The sequence below is a fragment of the Oryzias latipes genome, chromosome 7 (assembly GCF_002234675.1).
Source record: "Oryzias latipes chromosome 7, ASM223467v1".
NCBI classification, from domain to species: Eukaryota; Metazoa; Chordata; class Actinopteri; order Beloniformes; family Adrianichthyidae; genus Oryzias; species Oryzias latipes.
Genome location: NC_019865.2, coordinates 14,681,305 through 14,702,859, shown reverse-complemented (window position 1 = coordinate 14,702,859; position 21,555 = coordinate 14,681,305). Strand labels below are relative to the sequence as shown.

The 21,555-nt window shown below is 37.0% G+C and overlaps 2 protein-coding genes across 2 annotated transcripts; both read right to left on the bottom strand.

Annotated features, from left to right (window-relative positions):
- Positions 1-184: 184 nt before the first annotated feature.
- On the bottom strand, positions 185-9,455 carry samhd1 (SAM and HD domain containing deoxynucleoside triphosphate triphosphohydrolase 1). Its single transcript, XM_004070493.4, has 16 exons — positions 9,112-9,455; positions 8,956-9,022; positions 8,780-8,852; positions 7,801-7,961; positions 7,442-7,557; positions 7,098-7,168; positions 6,245-6,400; positions 5,743-5,843; positions 5,535-5,643; positions 5,365-5,456; positions 5,168-5,283; positions 4,159-4,298; positions 3,818-3,913; positions 3,566-3,670; positions 2,435-2,572; positions 185-1,605 (listed from the first exon to the last, which is right to left on the bottom strand). Exons 1-16 carry the CDS (start codon positions 9,293-9,295, stop codon positions 1,447-1,449), a joined length of 1,884 nt encoding a protein of 627 aa, XP_004070541.1. The 5' UTR covers positions 9,296-9,455; the 3' UTR covers positions 185-1,446.
- Positions 9,456-11,272: 1,817 nt separating this feature from the next.
- LOC101162528 (deoxynucleoside triphosphate triphosphohydrolase SAMHD1-like) lies at positions 11,273-20,309 on the bottom strand. Its single transcript, XM_011477190.3, has 16 exons — positions 20,177-20,309; positions 19,894-19,906; positions 19,651-19,811; positions 19,463-19,578; positions 17,464-17,585; positions 17,104-17,262; positions 16,911-17,023; positions 16,664-16,784; positions 16,480-16,571; positions 16,225-16,352; positions 15,100-15,212; positions 14,717-14,749; positions 14,364-14,441; positions 12,827-12,934; positions 12,592-12,720; positions 11,273-11,631 (listed from the first exon to the last, which is right to left on the bottom strand). The coding sequence occupies exons 1-16, from the start codon at positions 20,185-20,187 to the stop codon at positions 11,623-11,625; spliced, it is 1,506 nt and encodes a 501-aa protein (XP_011475492.1). The 5' UTR covers positions 20,188-20,309; the 3' UTR covers positions 11,273-11,622.
- Positions 20,310-21,555: the final 1,246 nt, after the last annotated feature.

The window sequence follows — 21,555 nt, the reverse complement described above, 5'->3', positions numbered from 1 at the left end:
TCAAGCTGGCTATATCTATCTATCTATTTGACTCACTGGTGTATTTCAGTTAGATTATGACAAACAAGAAAGGCTAATTGGACAATAATTTATACGAGTTGTTACTACAACAGTTTTAAACAACTGGTTGTATGGTGTTACATCCAGTTTGCAAAAGGGGAAGCAGACACATTGATGAAGCTTATGGTGATGCAATGATTTTTTAATGTCCTTTGCTTAGACAGCAAAAAACATTTAGTTTGAGCAGATTCTTATATCAAAAGCAACTAACAAATGAGGAACAAAAAATGGAAAAAAATAGGTTAGGGTCATACAGGGTAGTAAAGTGCTTAGAAAAAAAATACTTAGCCAAGACAAAAAAAGAGCTCCAGTGTTGAAAATAATTCAGCCCTTTACTGGCTGCAAATGCAGCTGCATCTCCGCTTCTCTTATGACATGTAGTACTGGAACCACCACATGACCTTCATTTGCCAAGCATTGTGAGCATGCAGGGCTATAGACCTGGACTGGAGTGTTCAGGTACAGAGAAGACTGCAGCTCCTGAGACTCCTACAGAGAAATGAATTCAAAACCAGCTTGATGGAGTCTATGAAGTCTTTGCTTCCTCCAGACGTCTCACTAAAGCTGGAAACATTCTCAAGGACAGTTCTCTACTGGGAAACAAGTAAGTTCAGAGGTCTGAAAACTAGAACACCCAAAAGTGGGAAATCAGAACTGTGCATGCTGCTAAAAAGGAACTGTGGCACGCTTACTATTTTTGCATAGCCTAAACAAAATATGAAACATGTCCATTAGAATAGGGCAGAAATCTGGCAGTGGATGGATGGCTGGATGTCTCGATGCAATGAGCTGCATCTGTGTTTGTAGGCAAGTTCAACATCTGATGCTCTTTGCAATTCGTTTTTATTGCATGTTTTAAAACCTGAGTCAGGTTTATATTAGCATTGTAACATGATGTTTTTTTTTCTAAATACAAAACTTTCAATAGAAACCCTCAAAATATATTATGGGACCTTTAAATAGAAATTTTAAAGCCATGTAAAGGGATCTGTAACAACTGCCAAGTGACATTAGGAGTCTATGATGACCATTGTAACTTAACATTTAAGAAATTAAAAAATATAATAAAAGATCAATGGGAAAACATGCCATCAGAAAAAATAATTTAAATATAATAAATTGTACTCAAGAATAGTTGACTTTGGTGTTCTTTGTTGAAAATTGAAAGATGGGTTATGAATACGAACAAAGCTCAATAACTGAGCTTTGAAACACATTCATAACAGTGCAAAAACACACTGCCCTGAGTATTTCAGTCACATATTAGGACTGATAAGGTTTTTTAAACACAAACTTAAAAAATAAAACTAAGTGAACATTATCATTCCAAATAAGTAAATATCTGTCACCTGGCATTAATAAATGCAGACAGTGCAAGTTATTCTTTCACTTTTTCTTAAACAGCTGAGTTTTGATCTTCTTTTGTCCGTTCACAAGATTCTTGTTTCTTTCTGTTGGGTTCGCCTCGTCGCTGTTCTCGCCTTCGTTGTTGTTGCACCAGCTGGCTTTAAGAGGAGTCAGCTCGGGGGCTATTATGTCTCCGTCCTGGGTGGGAATAGAGTCATTGAGACAATCAGTGCAGAGAGCACATGGTAAGGTTGTCCATCACTGACCATACTGGAACAATGCAACTTGACGTTAGTCTGGGCACTTGAAGATCTACTATAATTGAACAGAGCTCACTGTTGGGGCAATTCTTAAGAAGAACCTCCAGATCTCTCCAGATTGAACTGCTTTGATTAAACCTTTTTCTTTTAAAAATAGTGCGTCTGCTTTGATATTATAGTGTAACTAATGGCCTGTGAGAACAATAAACCACCAGAGCAAAGAGGTCAGCCTCTAGTTATTGTGGCTGCATAAATGTATGTCTGCCTGTAAGCAAACTGCCCAGTTAATCAAACTTAATTTATTTAAAGAAAAATGGTTGAGCAGAGTTTAGACTAGCTGTAAAAAAGACTAGGTTTGAACAATTTTTAACTCCTTATTTGCAACATCTTTTCTTAACAATGAAAAGTTGAACCTTCTTCCTGCAGCGCTGCTACACTCATACAAATATATTCCATCAGCGAAACAAAGATGGATCAGAGGAAGAACAAAATCTAACGGCATGCTGTAAACACCCAGAATGTCACAGAGAGAATTAAACCCCTTAATATCCGTGCGGTATTACTTCAATGTTGAAATAATACCGCAATGTTGATTTGTTAAAAAAAAACAGCTAAAGGTCTAAATGTCATGTGTAGTTTGCAGTGGAGTCGCTGCTGTGCTCCATTTCTGCCTGCAAGAGTATCTGTAGGTTGTTTTTTAATTTATTTAGTTTTTTGGCCAATGCCAACTGTAACTTCTATCAAAAAGGCAGAAACACATAAATCACCTGAGGCTTTGAGAAGTTCTTGTTCATGCACCACTGAATAAAGTGCTTCTTGGCCGCCTCCAGACTCTCGTTGTCCGTCTTTTTGAAGTACACTCTGATCAGCTGCTCAGCAAAATGCTCCGGAAGAAGTTTAGACACCTAAAGCAGAACAAAGGAACACAGTTCAGGTTTTAGTTCCGGCTATTCCGGTTTTCTTTATTTCAGATACTTAGAAACCTGCATTTGGAGCTGCCAACCTCTGGAATGGCTTTAAAGCTCAGCTAGAAGTCTTCATTGTTAAACAACTTGCTTTGTTATGGAAAAAGTAAAGTATGAACTGCTTTTATTGTCTAACAGAATCACACGACTGGTAAAAGCCTCTTTTTGGCTGACTGCTGCAGCTCTTTTAGGACGAATACCTAAACCAAAACAATGGGAAAAGCTTGAGTTGCTGGTATTGAGCATTGTTGAGGCTGAATAGATTTCTTCTCCAATGTTATGTTTATCGGGTCATATTAAACAAGTGACAGAATCTTCTTATTCCTTGCTGACTAGAAGAACACCTTCCAATTAATACATTTGGAAAACAGATCCGCTCTTGTAGATGATGACAGTTTCATCCATCAATGCATGCTTCCCTTTTCAGTGTGCAGGCATTGATGGTGTGTGAACACACTAATTGTGACCCTGTCACTTTGACAATGAGTTTAGTGTGCTGCTCTGCAAACAAGAACACACACAATCATGCACTACTACGACATTTAGCTAAAATTTCTTTGTGAGACTTGGTGGATCCATGTGCAACAATGTAAATGTCATTTAAGTCTTCTGCTGTTTAATTATAAGTATTGAAGCGTTTATGTGTGTTATCATAAATATGTATTTTAAAGTATTTATGGAGCAACTTTGGAGCAAAAAAGTATTTGGCAGTCACCAATTCTGCATGCTGTCCCACCTAAAATGATGAGAGATGTCTGTAAAACTTATTTTCTTTACTATTTTAAAAATAAATTCTTTAAAAAAAAATCATATAATGTGATTTCTTGGATTCTTACAGTTGATGCTAACTCATCTTGAACATTGCAGACCTCTGTCAAGTTTTTCAGCAAGAATATTTGCAGAACATGTATAGTGAAAGCCACTGGTTCCAACCTGGTTTTTGCGGATCTGGATGGCTTTATTTGGGTCATTCTTGCAGTAGAATCGCACATTGTTGATGGGGTTTTTCTCCTTCATCCCATAGTCCATAACAATGACCTGAAAGTCATTGATATTGGAATGAGGCATGAAGAACAATTCAGTACCATATGTAACAAATGACAGAACAAAGGTTCTAAAAGGATTGTGACATTTTTCTAACAGATGAACTTCATGAGATGACGTCAAATGCGGGGATAAACCTACATTGACGATAAAGTCCTGTGGTTGCAGACTGACAGCAGAGCTGCTATTCTGAGGAGTGGATTCAGATAACTCTTGCTCCCAGATCTTGATGGTCTCCTTTAAAAATGAAAAACAAAAGAAAATATCTGACAATCCTTTCATCCAACCACAATCAGATAGTGGTTCTTTTGTTTCATGAGAATCTGCAGAACAGAATCATCTTTTGGAAACTTCTTGAATTCTAACTGAGGCAGAAACTCGTACGAAACAGAAAGAGGTGCAAAGCAGTCAGGAAGCTTTTCTACTTGTGTCAGTATCACCAGAAAACTGCAACTGTTTTCTAAACTAACATGAGCACACACCTGGCTGACAGTCACGGTTTGGTCTGGCTGAGTTTGTCCCAGACATTTGTAGAGGCGTCTGCAGACGATGTTGTGCAGTATCTCCCTCGCCTCACGGAGCTCTGAAGAGGAGGAGTTGAGGATCTGTTCAAACACATAATCTATAGACGGGGAAGAGCAGAAATGAGAGCTTTATTAAAATCAAAGCAAAAAAGAAAACAATTGGAAAGTTATTCCTTTTTCTTTTAACCTCCCACTCCAATTTTCTTTTGTTCCATTTTAAGTGTTTTTTGAAGTTTGCCATTTTGAGCCAAAATGTAAAAAATCTGCGTTGTTTTCAAGAAATTCATTTTTCTGCAGAGCTTTAGTAGTTCAAGAGAAATTCACCTCTTTTTAGTCCAAAAGTGGATGCATCAGAATAAGCGGCAGCCCAGTGTATTATTTGTCACAAATAAGCTTTTTTTTTTAACTGCATTATTTCGTCTTGTCTTGATTTCAAGCGATTTGAAATAAACAAATACTCAGAAATGCAATTAAAGCTCAATTATCTTAACATATGCCCCCTATCATCACAAAAATGCTACAAGAACATGTTGAATTCAACAATTTTCATCTGAATGGGTCTTCGTACAAAACTGCTATGAGGGTAAAATTATGATCTAAATGCTATAAAATACATTCACATGAGCATGTTCAGAATAAAAATAAATTGAGTAAATATCCAGACAAAGAGCTTTGTCCTTAAAGCTCTGTACTGTGCAAGAACAGAGAGATTGCTTTCTTTCCCATGATGTCTTGGTTCAGGAGGATTCTTCAGACACATTGCCTGAGCAGAACATTTTTTTTCTTGTCCAATAGTTTTGGTTTGATTGGTCAGAAATCCTATTTCACTTTGTTCCTTCCCACAATCAGAAACCAGACACTTTTCTCAGTTCCTGTAGTGTGCACAGAGACTTTAAGTATAAAAAAACCTCCTGGACTGAATTTATAAAAGCAGTAAACATAAATACGCATTGCTGTATTCCATCACCTGTTAGTTTGGTGTAGGCCACCATGTCATCAATAGCTGTGGAGAGAGTGAACATCTTCCCCTCAGTACCTTCAATTTGTATGTATGGGTCTGCTTTTAAAAAGGCCTCAGTGATCCTGAAGAAACAGAATATCAACATCAGACCGGAGAACATTCCTGCAGGCAGTGAGAGGAAACAAAAAGCTTTTTTTCCTCACATGGTCTCAATGATATTGCACACTTTGTGCTGGTAAGCTCGTCTGTGCAGACAGTTTCTGGTGTGGAACATGTCATACAGATTTCCAACTTCCTGTTACAAAAACAAATGTAATTTTAGTGGAAAACATGTATCTGTAAATGACTGCATACTTATAAGAATTTAAAGTACCTTGTCTCTGGTGCAGATGTGCTTCTGCCCGTCAACCTCACACACCCGGGCAAATTTAAGGAATCGCTGATAGTCAAAGTTGTTCTGAATGCCCAAATGGTAACAGTCCCTACAACAAGACGACAGAAAGTAAATAAGATTTAGAACTACTGCAAACAAAAACGTAGAAAAGAACAAATAATATACACGTATTTCAAAAAAGGCCCACCTGGCAAAGTAGTCCCATTTATCTACATCAATGCCATTCCTTTTGTTGGCTACAATCTCATAGAGGAAGGACTTGTCTTCAGGTCGGCCTTTGTACGGCCACTGCCCAAACGAAAAGACAATCGGAATGAAAAGGTGACTTAGTTAAACCGCTCTACATGATTCTAGCAGATTTGACATGAAACAGAAAGAACAAAGAAGACCAGGACCGATTTAACACAAACATTTTTAGAATGAATAATTCACTATTAATGCAATTAACATATTTGTTTTAAGACTTTTCTGATGACGCATATAAAGAGCATTTGCACGGTGGATTTAATGACTGGAAATACCCACTAGAAATATTCTTATCACACCTTTGCAAATACCAACACTTCGTTTAAACCTATTTTTGTTGTTTTAGAACAGCCAGCTCCCATAAATATCTGAACATTTCTGCATTTATTAAAAAAGATTAAACACTTAGGATTAAAATTGAAGGCAATGTGAATGATGGGAACCTTCTGGCCTGGAGTTTGAGTGCTGAGTGGTCCTGCAATCTGTTCTTTTATGAAATCCAGATCCTCTGGAAGCACGAGGCCATGCTCCTCCATCACAACCTTCAGGCCATTGCTCTCCACGAGATGATCAAACATGTCCAGAGATGCTGTCTCATGCTGGAAGACAAAGACTTGGGGATGAAAATGAAGGCACAGACTCAAATTTACAGCTTCCCTCTGTTTGAATAAGATAGGATATGAAGGTTCATCTCTTATACTGGAGCTGCACAGAAACACATTCTTAGTATTTTTATCAAAGTTCAACTGAGAAGTTATAAAATGATATTCATGAACAAAACATCAAGCCTCTCCTCTTTTACAAGAGCCAATAAAAAGAAAGAGAGTAAATTTGTGAGTTTGTCTCCAACATGAAGAAAAGATTTCGTCTCATACAAAGATTCTAGGAATATTAAACATGAACATTCATGTGATGCAAAGTTAAACTGTTGTTAGGGTGGTGCTAGTGTTTTATCAATGACTCATCAGTGGCTCCAGGCGCTTTCCGTTTGTCTCTTAAAAACAACTTTTGCAAACACTAAACATTTCTGCAAAACTATTTCCCAGAAATTATAGCTAAACCATTAAAAAGAATTTAGTCAAAAGATCTGTTAATTGAGTTAGCATGGAAACTTCAAATATTGGCTGAAAGATTTGTGGTTGTAGAAGCATAGCTATTTATTTTCTGCATCAATATTTATTGTCATTTGCAAAGCACCCCTGTCTGCACTGGTGTGTTGATTTTGTGAGTCACAACACAACTAAGATAAGATAAAGCTCGTCTCTAAAAGGAGTTGAAACAAGGTGACTTTCCTACCTTCCAATTAACTTGTGGACAGGCTTTAGGGATAAACATGCCATCAAACATGTGGGAAAAGGGTCCGTGTCCTGAAATACAGGTCAACAGGACAAATGTAAACAGAATTAACAACATCATGAGCACCTTGGTGCACAAACAAACAGAACAGTTTGTAAATGAATTTGTTCAATGAATTGATCAGGTTTTACTTTTATAAAACGTGACTTTGTTTGTCTTTATTTTTGTGTGCTAAAACAGAAAAGTTTTGATGGCTTTGAAAATAACTAATTTGCTGTTGCATCTAGCAAAAATAATAATAATAAAAATATCTGGAATAATTTTTCTGCAGATTCTCTACTCACCCAGATCATGGCAGAGCCCTGCAATCTGCACACATAGGATGTCTCTATGACAGATCAGCAGTTCAGGCTGTCTTTCATTTAGAGCCTGAACAAGTTGTCCAGCCAAATAACCCACACTGTGTGAAGAAAGAAAGAAAAACACTTTCATAAATTAGGATTAAAAACAAACAATTATTTAAAAGGAATTCCCTGGTTTGTCATATAATTCTCTAGGCAAAGGCCATATCCATAACTTACTGAAGGCACTAACCCAGACTGTCTAAACCCTAATCCTGATATGTTTTTACTCCTTAGTTGTATATAACAGCAAATCAAGGTGTGAAAAACCCTGATTCATTCCAATCTAATTCTGTTTGTACCCAATACTGTGTTCAAAGCGGTTGTGGGATGCTCCAGGGAAAACAAAGTATGTCCCTCCAAGCTGCTTGATATTGCGTAGTCTCTGGAACTGTGGCGTGTCAATAATTTTGATGAGGAGGGGGTGCAACTCCACATGGCCGTGAATGGGGTCATTGAACACCTGGAACAAAACAAAACAACAAGCTTGATCCAAAACTGGAGCTAAATCAAATTAGTATAGAAAACAACTCATATCCTCATTTTTGATGTATGAAGCTACGTTCACATCGCCCTCGGCAACACACGTTCAAGTACTTCCAATAAAAAGCCTATGTAAATACGCATTCCGGGTTCTGCATTCAAAGCTCTCGCTCTATCTATGCAAGCTTTTACAATCACTTTGGGCCCAAAAACAAAATGTGTGGCCATGGAATGTGCGTTGCAAGTAAACGGTAAACCAGATCAAATTTTGACCTGCACTTGGCAGTGACTTATGGATATGGTTTATCTGATGAACCCAGACACACCAACAAGCCTGACGACGTTTGTTTGTCAAATAAATATAAAAACCAAGGCTACTCTCCTGACATGATGGTAATCCATATCTGCCATTGTCAGGATGCTAGAAATGAACCAAACCTTTTCCCGTTTGTGCCCAAATCGCTTGATTTAGGCCACTGTGACATTTCACACCAAGATTTTCCCAGCAGCAGGTGGTGAACATGCGCTAGTAAACAGTAGGAAAAAAAGAAGAACAAGCCCCTCCCTGTTTGTCCAGTGTGAACACCAAGGGCTAATGCACGCTGAAGAACATGCATGTAGTGTGTTTTTGAACCTGCATCAAATGCCAGGTGTGTGCATAGCTTCAGAGAACATAACTCACAAGCATAATAAGATTTCTCTATTGGGGTTGAACATCATGGCAAATACTTTTTTTCCTCAGAGGTCACCAAAAGGTGAAAGTGAACTCATTTGACCTCAAAGCCCATACGCCTTTACCTTGTTCGCCTCTGTGTCTATTTGCCAGAGTTTCCTGAGGCTGTGCAGGATGCGCAGGCGGACACCAAGACACCTGAAAGGTTTGATCACACAGGTATGAACCAGAGAAACACTGTGACAAATGATGGAAGGGAAAGGGGTCTAAAAGATAAGCATTTCTCTCTCTTTACACTTACTCTATGCCTATTGTTTTCAGGTCTGCATCATTGAGATAGCGCAGTCCAACGCCTGTGATTCTTTGTGCTTAACACAGCAAAACAAACAAATAAAAGAAAAGTAACAACAACATGGGTGTACACATACTGAAGCTGCAGGTACACAGCACACCTCACCTCTAAATGCATTCTCCCATTCCCCGAGACCTTCCTTTCGCAGAAACTGACAGGTTTCCTCCACTCCCCACTGCAGCAGGTCAGACCCCGGCAGCAGGACCGGCGACAGCCTCTTCTTCTCTGGGGTTTTGAAGCGGTCGTTGGAGCTCAACACGGAGTCCAGCGGTCGCTTTCTGTTCTCCATGCAGAAAAAGGCCAAAGGACAGCTAATCGACGGCTAATAGGGCGAATACAACGTCGCAAACAACGTGTCTTGAGACGATTTCAACGACTGATCTACCGGTGTCCAACGCAGCACGCCAAACAGAAAGATCCCGGGTTTTGTGTTTCCTCTAAATGCATCACTTCATGAACCGGGCTTTCCGGTTCTGTTTTTCACAATAAAACTATCGTTAGAATTTTCAATTGAGTGTTGAGCTAAAATTATGTCTCAAGAAAACATTGGGACATTTGAGTTTTAAACATTTTATATGAAACTCTGTTAGTAGCGACTGTTGTCTTAATTGGTATGTTATTGCTTCAGAGCATAAAACATGAAAACACTGCCTTATCTTAATTTGCAGTCAAAAAAAAGTCACAATTTTGTGCTTTAAATTTGTTTTGAATTAGAGACAGGACATAATAATGCTGGAAAATACAGAGACAATGCCTTACTATTGATAAATTGAGCAATCCCAAAAAATAACATCACCAGGGAGAAACAATGTTCAAGATCAGGAACTACCATAGGTCTGACAGACATTGGTCTGTGTGGGAGCTACAATTATAAGTGCTGTGCTTCATCTGGAAGAATGGTTCCTGCAAATTCCAAACTTTCAGACCTCAAGTTAAGAGGGGAGAGAAAGACATACAATCACAGGGTAAATTGGGAATAAAAATATCTAAAATCAATGGATCAGTGACCCTATTCAATGTATATCCAGGGTATACCCATTGACAGTAATAGAGATTTGGACTGCCATATTTTCTTATTAACCAAACAACTGTGGCTTTATCTTGACAGGATACGGGGTAGATAGAAGGCTTACTTCCGGTACATTTGCATCTTTTTATCCGCGCTCGCGCTTTCAGTGACGTGAGGAGGGCGGAGCAAGATTACTTCTGCTTTTGGAGTCTTAAATCGCGCATGGCAGTAAATGGAGCGTTGTCACCGTAAATTCTCGCTAATTTGTAAATCTGTTTTCCTCTAAATAAAATACACGGATTTCCTATGAACACTATAAAGAAACCGAAAGATGAAAAAAGAAATAAAATATTGGCAGGCTGTTTCAGCATCCGGCATTAGAGAAAAAACAAAACAAAAACAACGAGCACTTATAAAAAATTAAAAACAGTGTAGTTTGATTTACATACAGGGACTGCTGCATAATCCGGAACGTAGATTAAACAACTGATGCCAATTTAAAACGACAGATGCAATCAGATGCTTCTTAAATTTAAAGAAGCAAAATGACAAAATGCACAGACATTTTACTTTAACTTTATCTTGACAAAACCAAACAAGAGCAAAAGTTGGACTACTCTCTATAAATATGTGTATAAAAAATCAAGGTCTGCAGGTAAGGTAGTGCCTCCCTTTATCCTTCCATGTCATCATGAGATGTGGCTATATCAATTTTAAGTAAATATGTGTTCCTTTGATACGTGGTAGGATCTCCATGGTGGTACTGACTGTATTGGACTGAGCAATCTACACCCCACCCCTGTTCCAATAGGAAGTACCTGATGGCTCAGTCCAGTTCTGTCAAAAAAAATGTAATGTGCTGTGAAACTCACATTATCAGATTTCTGTTTTTTTCTTCATCAAGCCAAAAATAGTGATGCTCTTAAATGCAATGCATTGTTTTTCATAGCTTTGTTTTTTTATATACAGTATATATATAAAAAAACTCAAATGAACACAAACAGGGAAGAAAACATTTCTTTTAAACAAATGGTTTCCAACGGTTTATTTGAACAATTATTCATTTAAATCAAATTAGAAAGGTTTCTGTGTTATGTAGTCTGATTACAAGAATATATTGAAAATAAGTATTTTCCCCTCACCAACTATGATAAATCAGTTTAGTTCAAAAGTAACAACAAAGTATATATTTCTGAAGATACAAGTAAATTACCCACAAATACAGGTACAATGTTTTTGAGTCAAGAAGACACGTGAAATGTTTCACTGCTTTATATGATCAGAATAACTGAAAATCATTCCTCCCCTGAACAAACCTGTAGAGGCATTATCATTTAATAAAATACAAGAAGCAATAAATTAGCACACAAGTGGCACACCCAGGAGACATCAGCAAAATAATATACATTTTTTTTTACTTTTAAACATTTTTGTAAATTTCCCATTAAAAAACCTGATTTTAAGCATGTGTGAGGTCAAGGTGATGAATTCAAGTGCATCTTCATTTCTTATTCTTTACTTTAAGACTATTTTCCTTTTTGACGTTTTGTGGACGGTTACTGATGCTGTGCTTCATCCTGATGAGGCTGATGAGGATAGATGTTGACCTAATATTTCTGGAAAGACGAGAAGAAAACGATATTAAGCTAAATCATCTTCAATCTATTTTATTATAAAAATGATGACAATTATAATGACTCCTTGAATTTTAATATTCCGTTATTTTCACATTTTTATAGTTATTGCTGGATCTTTCAATTTAGCTGATAGAAATATAGTAAAAAAAAAACATAAACTATACGTAAGAAATGTAAAAAGGAAAGTAATTAGGCTAACATATTCATCCATTACACAAGTTTACTACACCTGAGAATTTTTATAACGTTACACAAAACATTTGCACCCCTAACCTTTCCTTTATGCAAGACACAGCTATCATTATCAGGAAGGGGGGGGACAAGGGCGGGTCAACTAAGCTCAGCACCAATGGCAACACCCATGTAGAGGAGATTTGGGAAACTAAGGGTTCAAACAGACATGAAATATGGATTTTTAAGACATTTAGGTTGTGGGATCTTGGCTAAAAACCCCATAATGATAATTAAAACACCACTGGGATTATTTTTATATAAAAAATGTCCCGGGGGGACTTTTAAGCAACCAAAGCTAAACGTTTTTGCTTTTGTAAATTAAAATAACACTAAAAAGATCAAAATTTGCCAAAAAATATTGGAATTGATGGAGATGGCAGATGATGAGTTTTGTAGAGCTGAAGTTTATACAGTAAGCATGTTCACTTTTCTGTTCCATTGCAGCAAACAATAGTTTGCCATACCCTAAGTCTTTACCATTATTTAGTTACTTTCATCACTTTCTTATCTAGGTTAAACAGGACATCCTGGTCTTTCTTATCTACCAGCCTGTGTGTTTAACAGTTGTCCCTGCCATAATCCCTGGTGTATCTATCAGGCGGGTTTCTTCCATCATAACCTGAAATGACCTCTGCATCCTTGCTAAATTTTCAGTCTAATTCCTTTGAAACACTTTACTTTTAACATTGCTGGCCTAAATATTACCTGAAATCTGTTGTGCTCGCACCAGACTGTGAACTTTTCGGCAACATCATGCCAGTGTGTTTTATCTTTATTTTTCCAGTAAAGCCTGATGGTTTGTTCCCAAAAACACTCAGGGAGGAAGTTGGACACCTGACAGAAAGACATCAACAAACTTTTTGAACTTCTAAATAATTCTGGTTTTCAACACAAAAGAATAAAGAAAGCACAAAAATGACATGTCTGGTGCAGCTCTGACCTGCTGTCTGGTGATCTGAAATGCTTCTGGTGGTTCACCATCCTTCTTGTAGAAGTAAGAACATTCCACTGGATCTTTGTCCCCTTTGCCATAACTGTAAGTGACCAGCTAAAAGAAAATGAGATAAAGCCAATGTTTATATTCATTAGAAAATTATTCTTCAAGTCAACAACATTGTAATAATCAACGTAAGTATTGTTTTGGTTATGTTTTACTTTACAAAACAACAGTTAGGACTGAAAGTGGCGGAAAAGAGGAAGCTGAATGTAGTTGAGATGAGATGTTTGAGGAGTATGTGTGGTGTGACGCGTATGGATCGTGTGAGAAATGAAGTTATCCGAGAGAGAACTGGTGTGACGCGAGAGTTGGCTGAAAGAGCAGAGCAAAAGGCACTGGGATGGTTTGGACATGTTGAAAGAATGGAAAGGGAGCGATTGGTGAAAAGGGAATATGAGTGAGAATGAGAGGAAGACCGCGAATGGGATGGACAGAGGGTGTAAGAAGAGCGTTGAATGCAAGAGGGATGACTGTGGTGCAGAGGAGAGAGGCTGCTCAGGACAGGGATGGGTGGAGAGAGCTTGTGTATGAATGAATGGATGGGTGTGGTAGAGGTCTGGTCTTGGGATGAAGCGGCAAGGGGAAACCAGCCTTGGCTGAGGCCCTGCTGTGGAGGTGCCCACACTGGGCTGTGCAGCTGACCCTGGTGCAGTGTGGTGTGGCTTAGACCAGATCTCAGACCAGTCGCACGCACATACGCACACACGCACTCACACACTGAAGGAGGAGGGTTTGGGGAAGAGACAGAGGGAGCTAAAGTTGTGTGCCTTGTCTAGGCTACCCCACCTTGGTGGGACACAGCCTTGGTAAATTAAAAAAAAAAAAAAAATGAAAAAAACATGACAGTTTTCCAATGCTACTAAAAACAAGCAAAATCTTGAAATAGTTGATGTCTTTTCCAGGCTAAATGTGAAAGTCTGGATTAAACAAACATACATATGTGCATGACAGCCGTTTGTCAGAATACAAACATGTCTGAAAAAGATTTCTAATTGTAGTAATAATTCAAACTGCACTTAAGATGTTTTCTTTCCACACATGCATCTGAAACACATAGTAAAGATGCATAACTTATCATGATTTGCTAGTGTGAAAGTTTTCTTTTGCTGTCATTTTTCTTGGTTTTGTGGAGGCTGGCTGTAATACCCTGCCTGCACTTTGCTGATTAGCAACACTGTATTTAAAGAACTCTCTTTGGATTCAGTAGTAATGGCAGAAATGCAACGATTGGAAGATTGAATCATTTGGAACAATTTCTCCAAAAAAAGATTCTAAAGATCTTGTGGAAAATTTAAAACACCTTTGCACAGTTACTGTACGCCTCATTGTTGTCTTTGGTTGAATTATTATTTTACGGAGCATGAAAACAACCACAATGATTCACAACAGCTGGTATGGAATGGAATGGTAATGGAATGCAAAACAAAACAAGGAAAACTGTTTTAGAAAGTGTGTAAGACCAATAGGATGAAGAACTCACCACCACTTCAAAGTAATCGTTGTGATGGTCTCTAACTTCTCCTGGCAGGACCACTTTCAGTTCGTTTGTAATTGTCTCCTAAAATAAGACAGTGTTTTTCAGTAACTGAAACAACAGATTTTGTATTATTTCATTTTTTAATTACGTTGATATTCCTTGTGTTGTTTTTTATCACCTCCACTGAAGAGTAAAATAGGGATAGTGCACTGAATTGCTTACAAATACCTCATTTTTAAAGTTTTTGTTTAATACTGTCATTGTAAAAGACAATCAGCCATATTAACAAATTCTCCAAAAAAAGAAAAAGTTTACTATTATCAGTTATACTTTAGTGACAGTAATGTTGCACATACCTTAGATATTTTCTTGTGTTGTTTATTCTGCCCCTGAAGTAGAGATTTAAATTAGAGAATCTGTTAACAAATGCTTCATGTTTTAAAACCTTTTTCTTAAACCTATTTATAAAAGAGAATCCGCCAAATAAACGTTTTTTAGACGTGGATCTTGGTTTAATTGTGATTAGCTTTAATGTTTTAAATACTCAAAATGTGCTTTCTATGACTTGGAGCTATTTCATATTCATTATTACTGCAGATGGAAACTTGGTGAGTGCTCTAAAATATTTCATTTGAACTGACTTAACTACAAAATCATTTACTGTTATTTTGTAATGTGAGCATTTGATTTCTCCAATCATACTGTGCTTCAGGTATAGAGAATTGTTAAAATGACCCACCTTGGCTTCATCAACCAGCTCGTACAAATCTCGTGTCTTGATTCTTTCTAGAATATTTCTTGCCTGTTCCAGTTCAGAACTACTGGACTCCAGTATTCTTTGAGTTACTTGGTCTATTTAGAAATCACCAACATGGAGGAAGAGAAGTCAGTTTAAACCAAGAGGAAATTAATGTCAGCTTTGAATAAATGTAAAACAAGATATTTTATGTGCAATAATTTAAAAGAAAGAGTGGAGTGCACTGAGTGCAAGTTTAAAAATAATTTCACAAATGATTCCAGTTATATTTTAAATTATAGCATGCACCTAGATTTAATTTGATCAAACTCCCTTCCTGCTTTATGTGTCAAAGGCAGTCTTTTACTACATCAGCAGGTTATTACAGCCTGGGAGCTTTGCTGTAATCTTAATGTCATTGTATCAATAAAGAAACAACACAGCAAGACCCTTTGTGCTGCTGCCGGTCTGGGTCTCCCTGTGTCTTGAAAATACAGGTTTTTTTTCAGGAAGAGCATCCAGAATAAAAACTGTTTGCCAAAATCACCGGTGTGACACTCCTGACGAATTGTGCCGAAAGGTGAACAACTTAAATGAAAAAGAAAAAAAAGTTTAATAAAACATATATTTAAAAATGTTTTTTCCTTTATTTCAAATGCAGTAAGAAAACAAAACTGTCCAACACCCCCCCCCCCCCCCACGCACACACATACTTTTTCATTTTTAAAGCTAAATTAAGTTTTTCTTTGAGAAAATGAGGTGAATTGGCCTCTGACTGTCACATATTTCTTTGTAGTGGGAAGTGTGGCGGTACATTTTTCTTCATATTTAAGTACTATTGTTGAATAACATCATTTAGAAAATCAGACATGAATTTTTCTATTTGTTTTTTTACTGTCTGCAAATACATTTGACAAAACTAACAATCAGTGACTCGATACAACTCTCCCACTATTAATTAATACCACATCAAAACAAATTAAATTCTCATCATCAAGTTTTCTCCAAAATTTTGAAAACAGAAAATTTAACCCCACAGTTTTCAAAGCCATTGTGGTTCTGTCAAAATGTTTATACATTTGAAGGATGAAAGAGACATTTTGATTGTTTAGGCTGGCATCTACTGACCTGTCAGTTGGGTGTAGGCCTCCATGTTATCTTTTGCATCAGAAATAGTGAAGAAGTTTTCTTTTTTTTCCTTATCTTTTCCCTTAAACTTAATATGTTTGTTTGCCTTTAAAAGGGCATCTTTGATCCTGTATTGAAGGAGAATACGGTTTTCCTTTTGAAACAGTTTTTGTTGCATCAAATATTGTAGAAGTTTCAGCCCAAAAAACCATCACATAAAACAGAAAATATTTTAAAGCACACCACAACACTTACATGATCTCCACGTTCTTGGTTACTTTATGCTGGTAGGCTCGTCTGTGGAGGCGGTCTCTTGTATAGAACAAATCATAGAGATTTCCTGCTTCCTGGAAAAACAATCCCATATGGTTTAGTGAAAGAATATCTAATGCATGTTTCTATTTTTGTGCCAGAAGAGAATGAATTATGGGTCAAACACCTTATCTCTTGAGCAGATGTGTTTTCTTTTTAGCTTGTTTTTTTCCACCCCAATCACCCTGGTAAACTTGAAGTAGCGCATGTGGTCAAAGTTGTTCTTGAGCCCAAGGTGGTGGCAGTCCCTGAGATGAAATTCGCAGAAATAAAAAGAAAACCACTAGTTGGAACTTTCAGATTATTTTATAAACAATTATAAAATGAGTAATGTGGTAGAGGTAAAAACTGTCACGATTTTGTGCAGGCTTTACCTGGCAAAGTAGTCAAACTTGTCCACATCAATGCCATTTTGCTTGTTTGAGACAATTTCATAGAGAAATGACTTGTCTTCTCCCCGACCTTCATATGGCCAATCTGAGGGATCCTGCAGAATCAAAGTGTAAGGCTTTACAGTCTGTGTTTCTGAGTTGAATGTAAGTTGATTTCAATATACACTCACACTACCTCTGGTTTATCTGATTTCTTCTTCAGAGGCTCTCCAAGAATAAGCTCTTTGATGAAGACCAGATCATTGTCTTCCAGCCTAGAGTTTTTCATCTCTGTCAGAAGTTCTCTGTTCTTTTCCAGCAGGTATTGAAACATCTCTACAGAAGCATCCTCATGCTACAAGAAAAAAATTCATTTGTTTTAAAAGTATTAATTTAATTTGTTCCAGTAATCCCTTTTTCTTCTGAATCAATTTTCAAACCACCCTTTTTTAGTGTGCAGGCACAGAAAAGAAGAGCACAAGAATATCTGTAAAAAAGATCTTTCTGTCACAAAGACCAGCATGAATTACAGAACTTCAGGTGTCTTTTATTTTACCCTCCATTCTTTGTCGTCTTTGTTGCGTGCTTGGACCTTCCGTTCTTTATCGTCTTCATCGTCTTCATCGTGTGCTTGTGGCATAAACATTTGGTCAAACAGATGAGAAAAGGGTCCATGTCCTGAAGATAGAGAAATGTAACTGCTGTCATGATGTGGACCAGTATAAAAGACTTTAAATCCTGTTTTAAGATTAGCTCATTTTTACATTTCTATTGGATGTTTCTGTATTTTCTTGTGGTCATTGGTTGTTCAGGGGTTGGTTGACACTTTCTCACTCGTGGATATTTTAAAGCCCCACTCTAGCAATGTTTTTATATGTTGTAAAATTATTCCCAGTGGTGTTTTAATTATGATTATGCAGTTTTTAGCCCAAATCAAAAAGCCTGTCATTTTTTAAGACATATTTTCTGCAAGCAGCAGAAATTCACCTCTCATTTGTGGGCAGAACTGGTGGCACAGAAGTAACCCTCCACTGATGTCCCATCATCCCTTAGTTTGCACTCTCTCCTGCTACCTCACAGCCCCTCACAACCCCAAGCTAGCATTTATGGAGAGAAAATAGTCTCAACCGAGTTGTATGTGCATACTTCTTGATTTGTAACTCATACAATAATCTTCAAATTTAAAGACCTGTTATTAAGATATGAACTCTCATGGACACTGCAGTCCTCTGGCGCAGGCCTCTTACTTGTTCCCAAGATGAGGACCAAAACGCACGGTGAGGCCTCATTCCACCATCATGATCCTCGCCTATGCAGGAGTCTCCAGGAGAGCCTTAGGGCCGCAGAGATTGTGGAGCTTTTTAAGAAGAGGCTGAAGACTGACCTTTTTAATCCTGTTTTAACAGGACTTTTGTAATTGCCCAATTATTTTATTCGTTATCTATTTATTGATTTATCTTTATTCCCTACTTAAATTCTTTTTTTTACTCATATAAGGGCTATTAGGATATTTTAGCCTTTTATTACTATGATATTCATAATATTTTCAATAATTTCCTTTATTTTATAATTACTATCATTGTTATATCTTATTTTATTATTATTTATATTTTTTCATATTATTTTTTTAATATTATTTCTATGTCTTATTTTATTATTAATATTATTAATATTAATATACTGATGTTTTTTTCGTACTTCAGTGTTTCCTCTTGGGGAGCCATTGTTCTGGGGCATTACCGGCCTCGCCTATAGGGGGTGCTGTTACTGCGGTGCTCATTCTCAGTAGGCTGGCTGGGGTCCCGCTCTGTGTCTAATAGCCGTGGAGTGGGCCCTAGGCTGGTCTGTGTTGGGCGGGGGCTGTAGCAATGACCCCAGTGGTCCTGGTCCATTATACTGTCTCCTCACAGCAGTACAGAGTCAAAATGTTTGAGCGGGAAGCTGCGGTTCCTATGCTTTTGTTCAGGGTTATATCGGGGAAACTGGGTGTGTGGAGGGAGGAATCTGGTGAGGGAGTGGTGCCAAGTGTGTGAGATTGTCCTGTGGTTTATGTTTTAAATTAATTTTCACATTTTTGACTATTTTATGTAAAGCATTTTTTTGTTTTCAACTGGAATGAAAAGCACTATACAAACTAAATAAAGTTTGAGTTTGAGTTTATATTGGAGCTTCTTCTCAGAATGTCTGGACGTTTGTTGTGTTTATTTACTTTCATTAAGAGACGAAATATGAAAAGGATTAAAATATGAAAACTCAGATTTTTATTTAAAAAAAAAATAAAAAATAGAATTTCTAAAAGACCTACATGATTTGTTTAACATAAAACAAGTAAGACAACTTAATTCAGAAAAACTGATTCTTGTCAACTATTTATGCATCAGACCACCTCGGCTCCAAAATTACCCTAATTTTCCATCTTCGTGAAAGCAAAATCATAGGTAATTTTTTTTTTCTATAGCTGAAAGAAATTCAGGCATCGAGGGGTTAAATGTTTAGACTACAATATGCGCTTTACAATATTGTTTCATAAAAACTACCAGTTTTGTTTTCCTTACCAAGGTCATGGCAAAGACCTGCAATCTCCACACAGAGGATGTCTTTGTCAGTGATGTTTAGTTTTGGTTGATTTTCCTTAAGGGTTTTTGCCTGCAGTCCTGCCAAATACGCCACCCTTTGTATTCAAACAGAAACATTAAAATTGTGGCGGTATCTCAATGTCACTGTTTAAATGATAACCACTCACCCAATAGAATGTTCAAAGCGATTGTGTGAGGCCCCTGGGTAAACAAAATAGCCCCCGCCGAGCTGCTTGATGTATCGCAGTCTTTGGAACTGAGGCGTGTCAATGATTTGGACCAGAAGTGGATGTAACTCCACATGACCATGGATGGAATCATTAAACACCTGACAGTGGAAGAAGTTGGAAGTTGTTCATTTGATTAACTGATAAAATCAAGATTTTTTTAAGGATTTAAACATTTCTCACCTTGCCAGGGTTTCTGTCATCAGAAGGAAAGAGAAAGACATGTTGAGAAAAATGTTAGACATGAACTGAAAGCATCAATATTTTCTTTCCATCAGAGTAACTTAAATTCTGGAATTGGATAGGCTCTGCACCTGGTTGCTGATCAAGTAATTTTATTTTATACAAACTCATACATAGTCTTTTGAGTCAGAATTTGCATGTAAAACATGCTGAAGTTAATAATGTTTTAACTCAGAATAATACAGTTCATTTCTAAAAATGTTAAATAGGTATTAAAACTTACATTGGGTCCATTTTACTTTTTGTGTTGAAGCTCTTTTGTCAAAGAACAAGCTAAAGTTCTAACAATGTTCTGCTTCCTTGTTCCAAGAAATAGTATAGATGATAATGTAATACAACTGATCGAAGAAGACTGATCAGCTAACAAAAATGAGTTGGGATTGAGTTTAAATACAATTTTTAGCCACACCCATCAGTTTGACTACTGCCCATCTCATTTGCAAATCTCATTTGTAAAGATCTTGAAGACAAACTGCATGTTAGAGTTGTTTTTCCTTTTAATTTAGTTTACATTGCATAATTTATTGTGCCATGTCGCCATTAGAAGGACCTACCAAGACAAAAAGTTAAAATCAATTTAAGATTTAGGAAAAGATCAATTTCAAAATATGCAAGGGAGACTATGTGCTATCAGTTTACGTATTTCATTTATTAATTACTAACATTGTAATATCTTCTTTTATTTTTTATCCTTTTCTTTTTTTATTGTTGTTATTTTATGATAATTTTTATTCTGATGTTTTTTACTCCAGTGTTTCCTCTTGGGAATCCATTGTTCTAGGGCACCACCAGCTTAACCTGTAGGGCAGGGGTGCCCAAACGTTTTTCCTCCAAGGGCCAATATCTAAATGTGATCCCGGACAGTAGGCCAAATACAATAAGATTTTTGCATGTCATTAAATAAATGCAGAAAACAAAGAATATGGTTTAATGTGTTTATTTTCAATCTGTATTCATCAAGGTAACACGCAAAAAGAAACATTCTTTCAAACCATTAAACATAACAGCTACATACTGGGTATTTATAATATTCTTACTGGGTATTTACATGTTGTGCAAAGGTGTCTTTTATGGTACTTACCACATGTAAGAACAAGGTAAGTACAAATAAAGTACCTTGACCTTTAGGTCTGCACTCGCTGCATGTTTCATGGTATTTACCATGAATTTACCACAGAAACTACCCCTTAAGTACACTGAAACTGGACTGTAAAAGAAAGTCAGCCCTGTTTCCACTCTATTACATGGTACTTTCAGTAGTAAATGCAGGGTATGTTCACGTATTACCTTCCTGTCCAGTGTACATACACACTTGGTCTTCTGACCTCACCAAATGAGACAATGCTAACTTGTTGGTAAGGGTAAAGTAACTACATTGTAAAAACATGTTCTGGCCTGATTACTTCTTGTAACATGAGGCAAGTTTAAAGAGAAACGAGACAGCAGTGAAAACAACAATCTTTAATATGATACATGTCTGCAGCATACAAAGTGTTATCACAATAAAATTTGTTTTAAGTACAAAACAGTACAAAGGAGTATTTCAAAAAACACATTATTGGCCTGAGGGTCGTGCTTTTTGTCCATCAAAATTCCTTCAGC

Excerpts from the sequence above, each read along its gene's own strand:
- samhd1 (XM_004070493.4), bottom strand. The coding sequence starts at position 9,295 with ATGGAGAACAGAAAGCGACCGCTGGACTCCGTGTTGAGCTCCAACGAC. Across the intron at positions 5,844-6,244 it reads CTCAAACTCCAGGCCAGAAG|TGGCCGTACAAAGGCCGACC; the intron begins GTTCCCATCATT and ends TCGTTTGGGCAG. Across the intron at positions 3,914-4,158 it reads AAACCGTGACTGTCAGCCAG|GAGACCATCAAGATCTGGGA; the intron begins GTGTGTGCTCAT and ends TCATTTTTAAAG.
- LOC101162528 (XM_011477190.3), bottom strand. Across the intron at positions 17,586-19,462 it reads AGGTCTTTGCCATGACCTTG|GACATGGACCCTTTTCTCAT; the intron begins GTAAGGAAAACA and ends CTCTATCTTCAG. Across the intron at positions 16,785-16,910 it reads AAGTTTGACTACTTTGCCAG|GGACTGCCACCACCTTGGGC; the intron begins GTAAAGCCTGCA and ends ATTTCATCTCAG.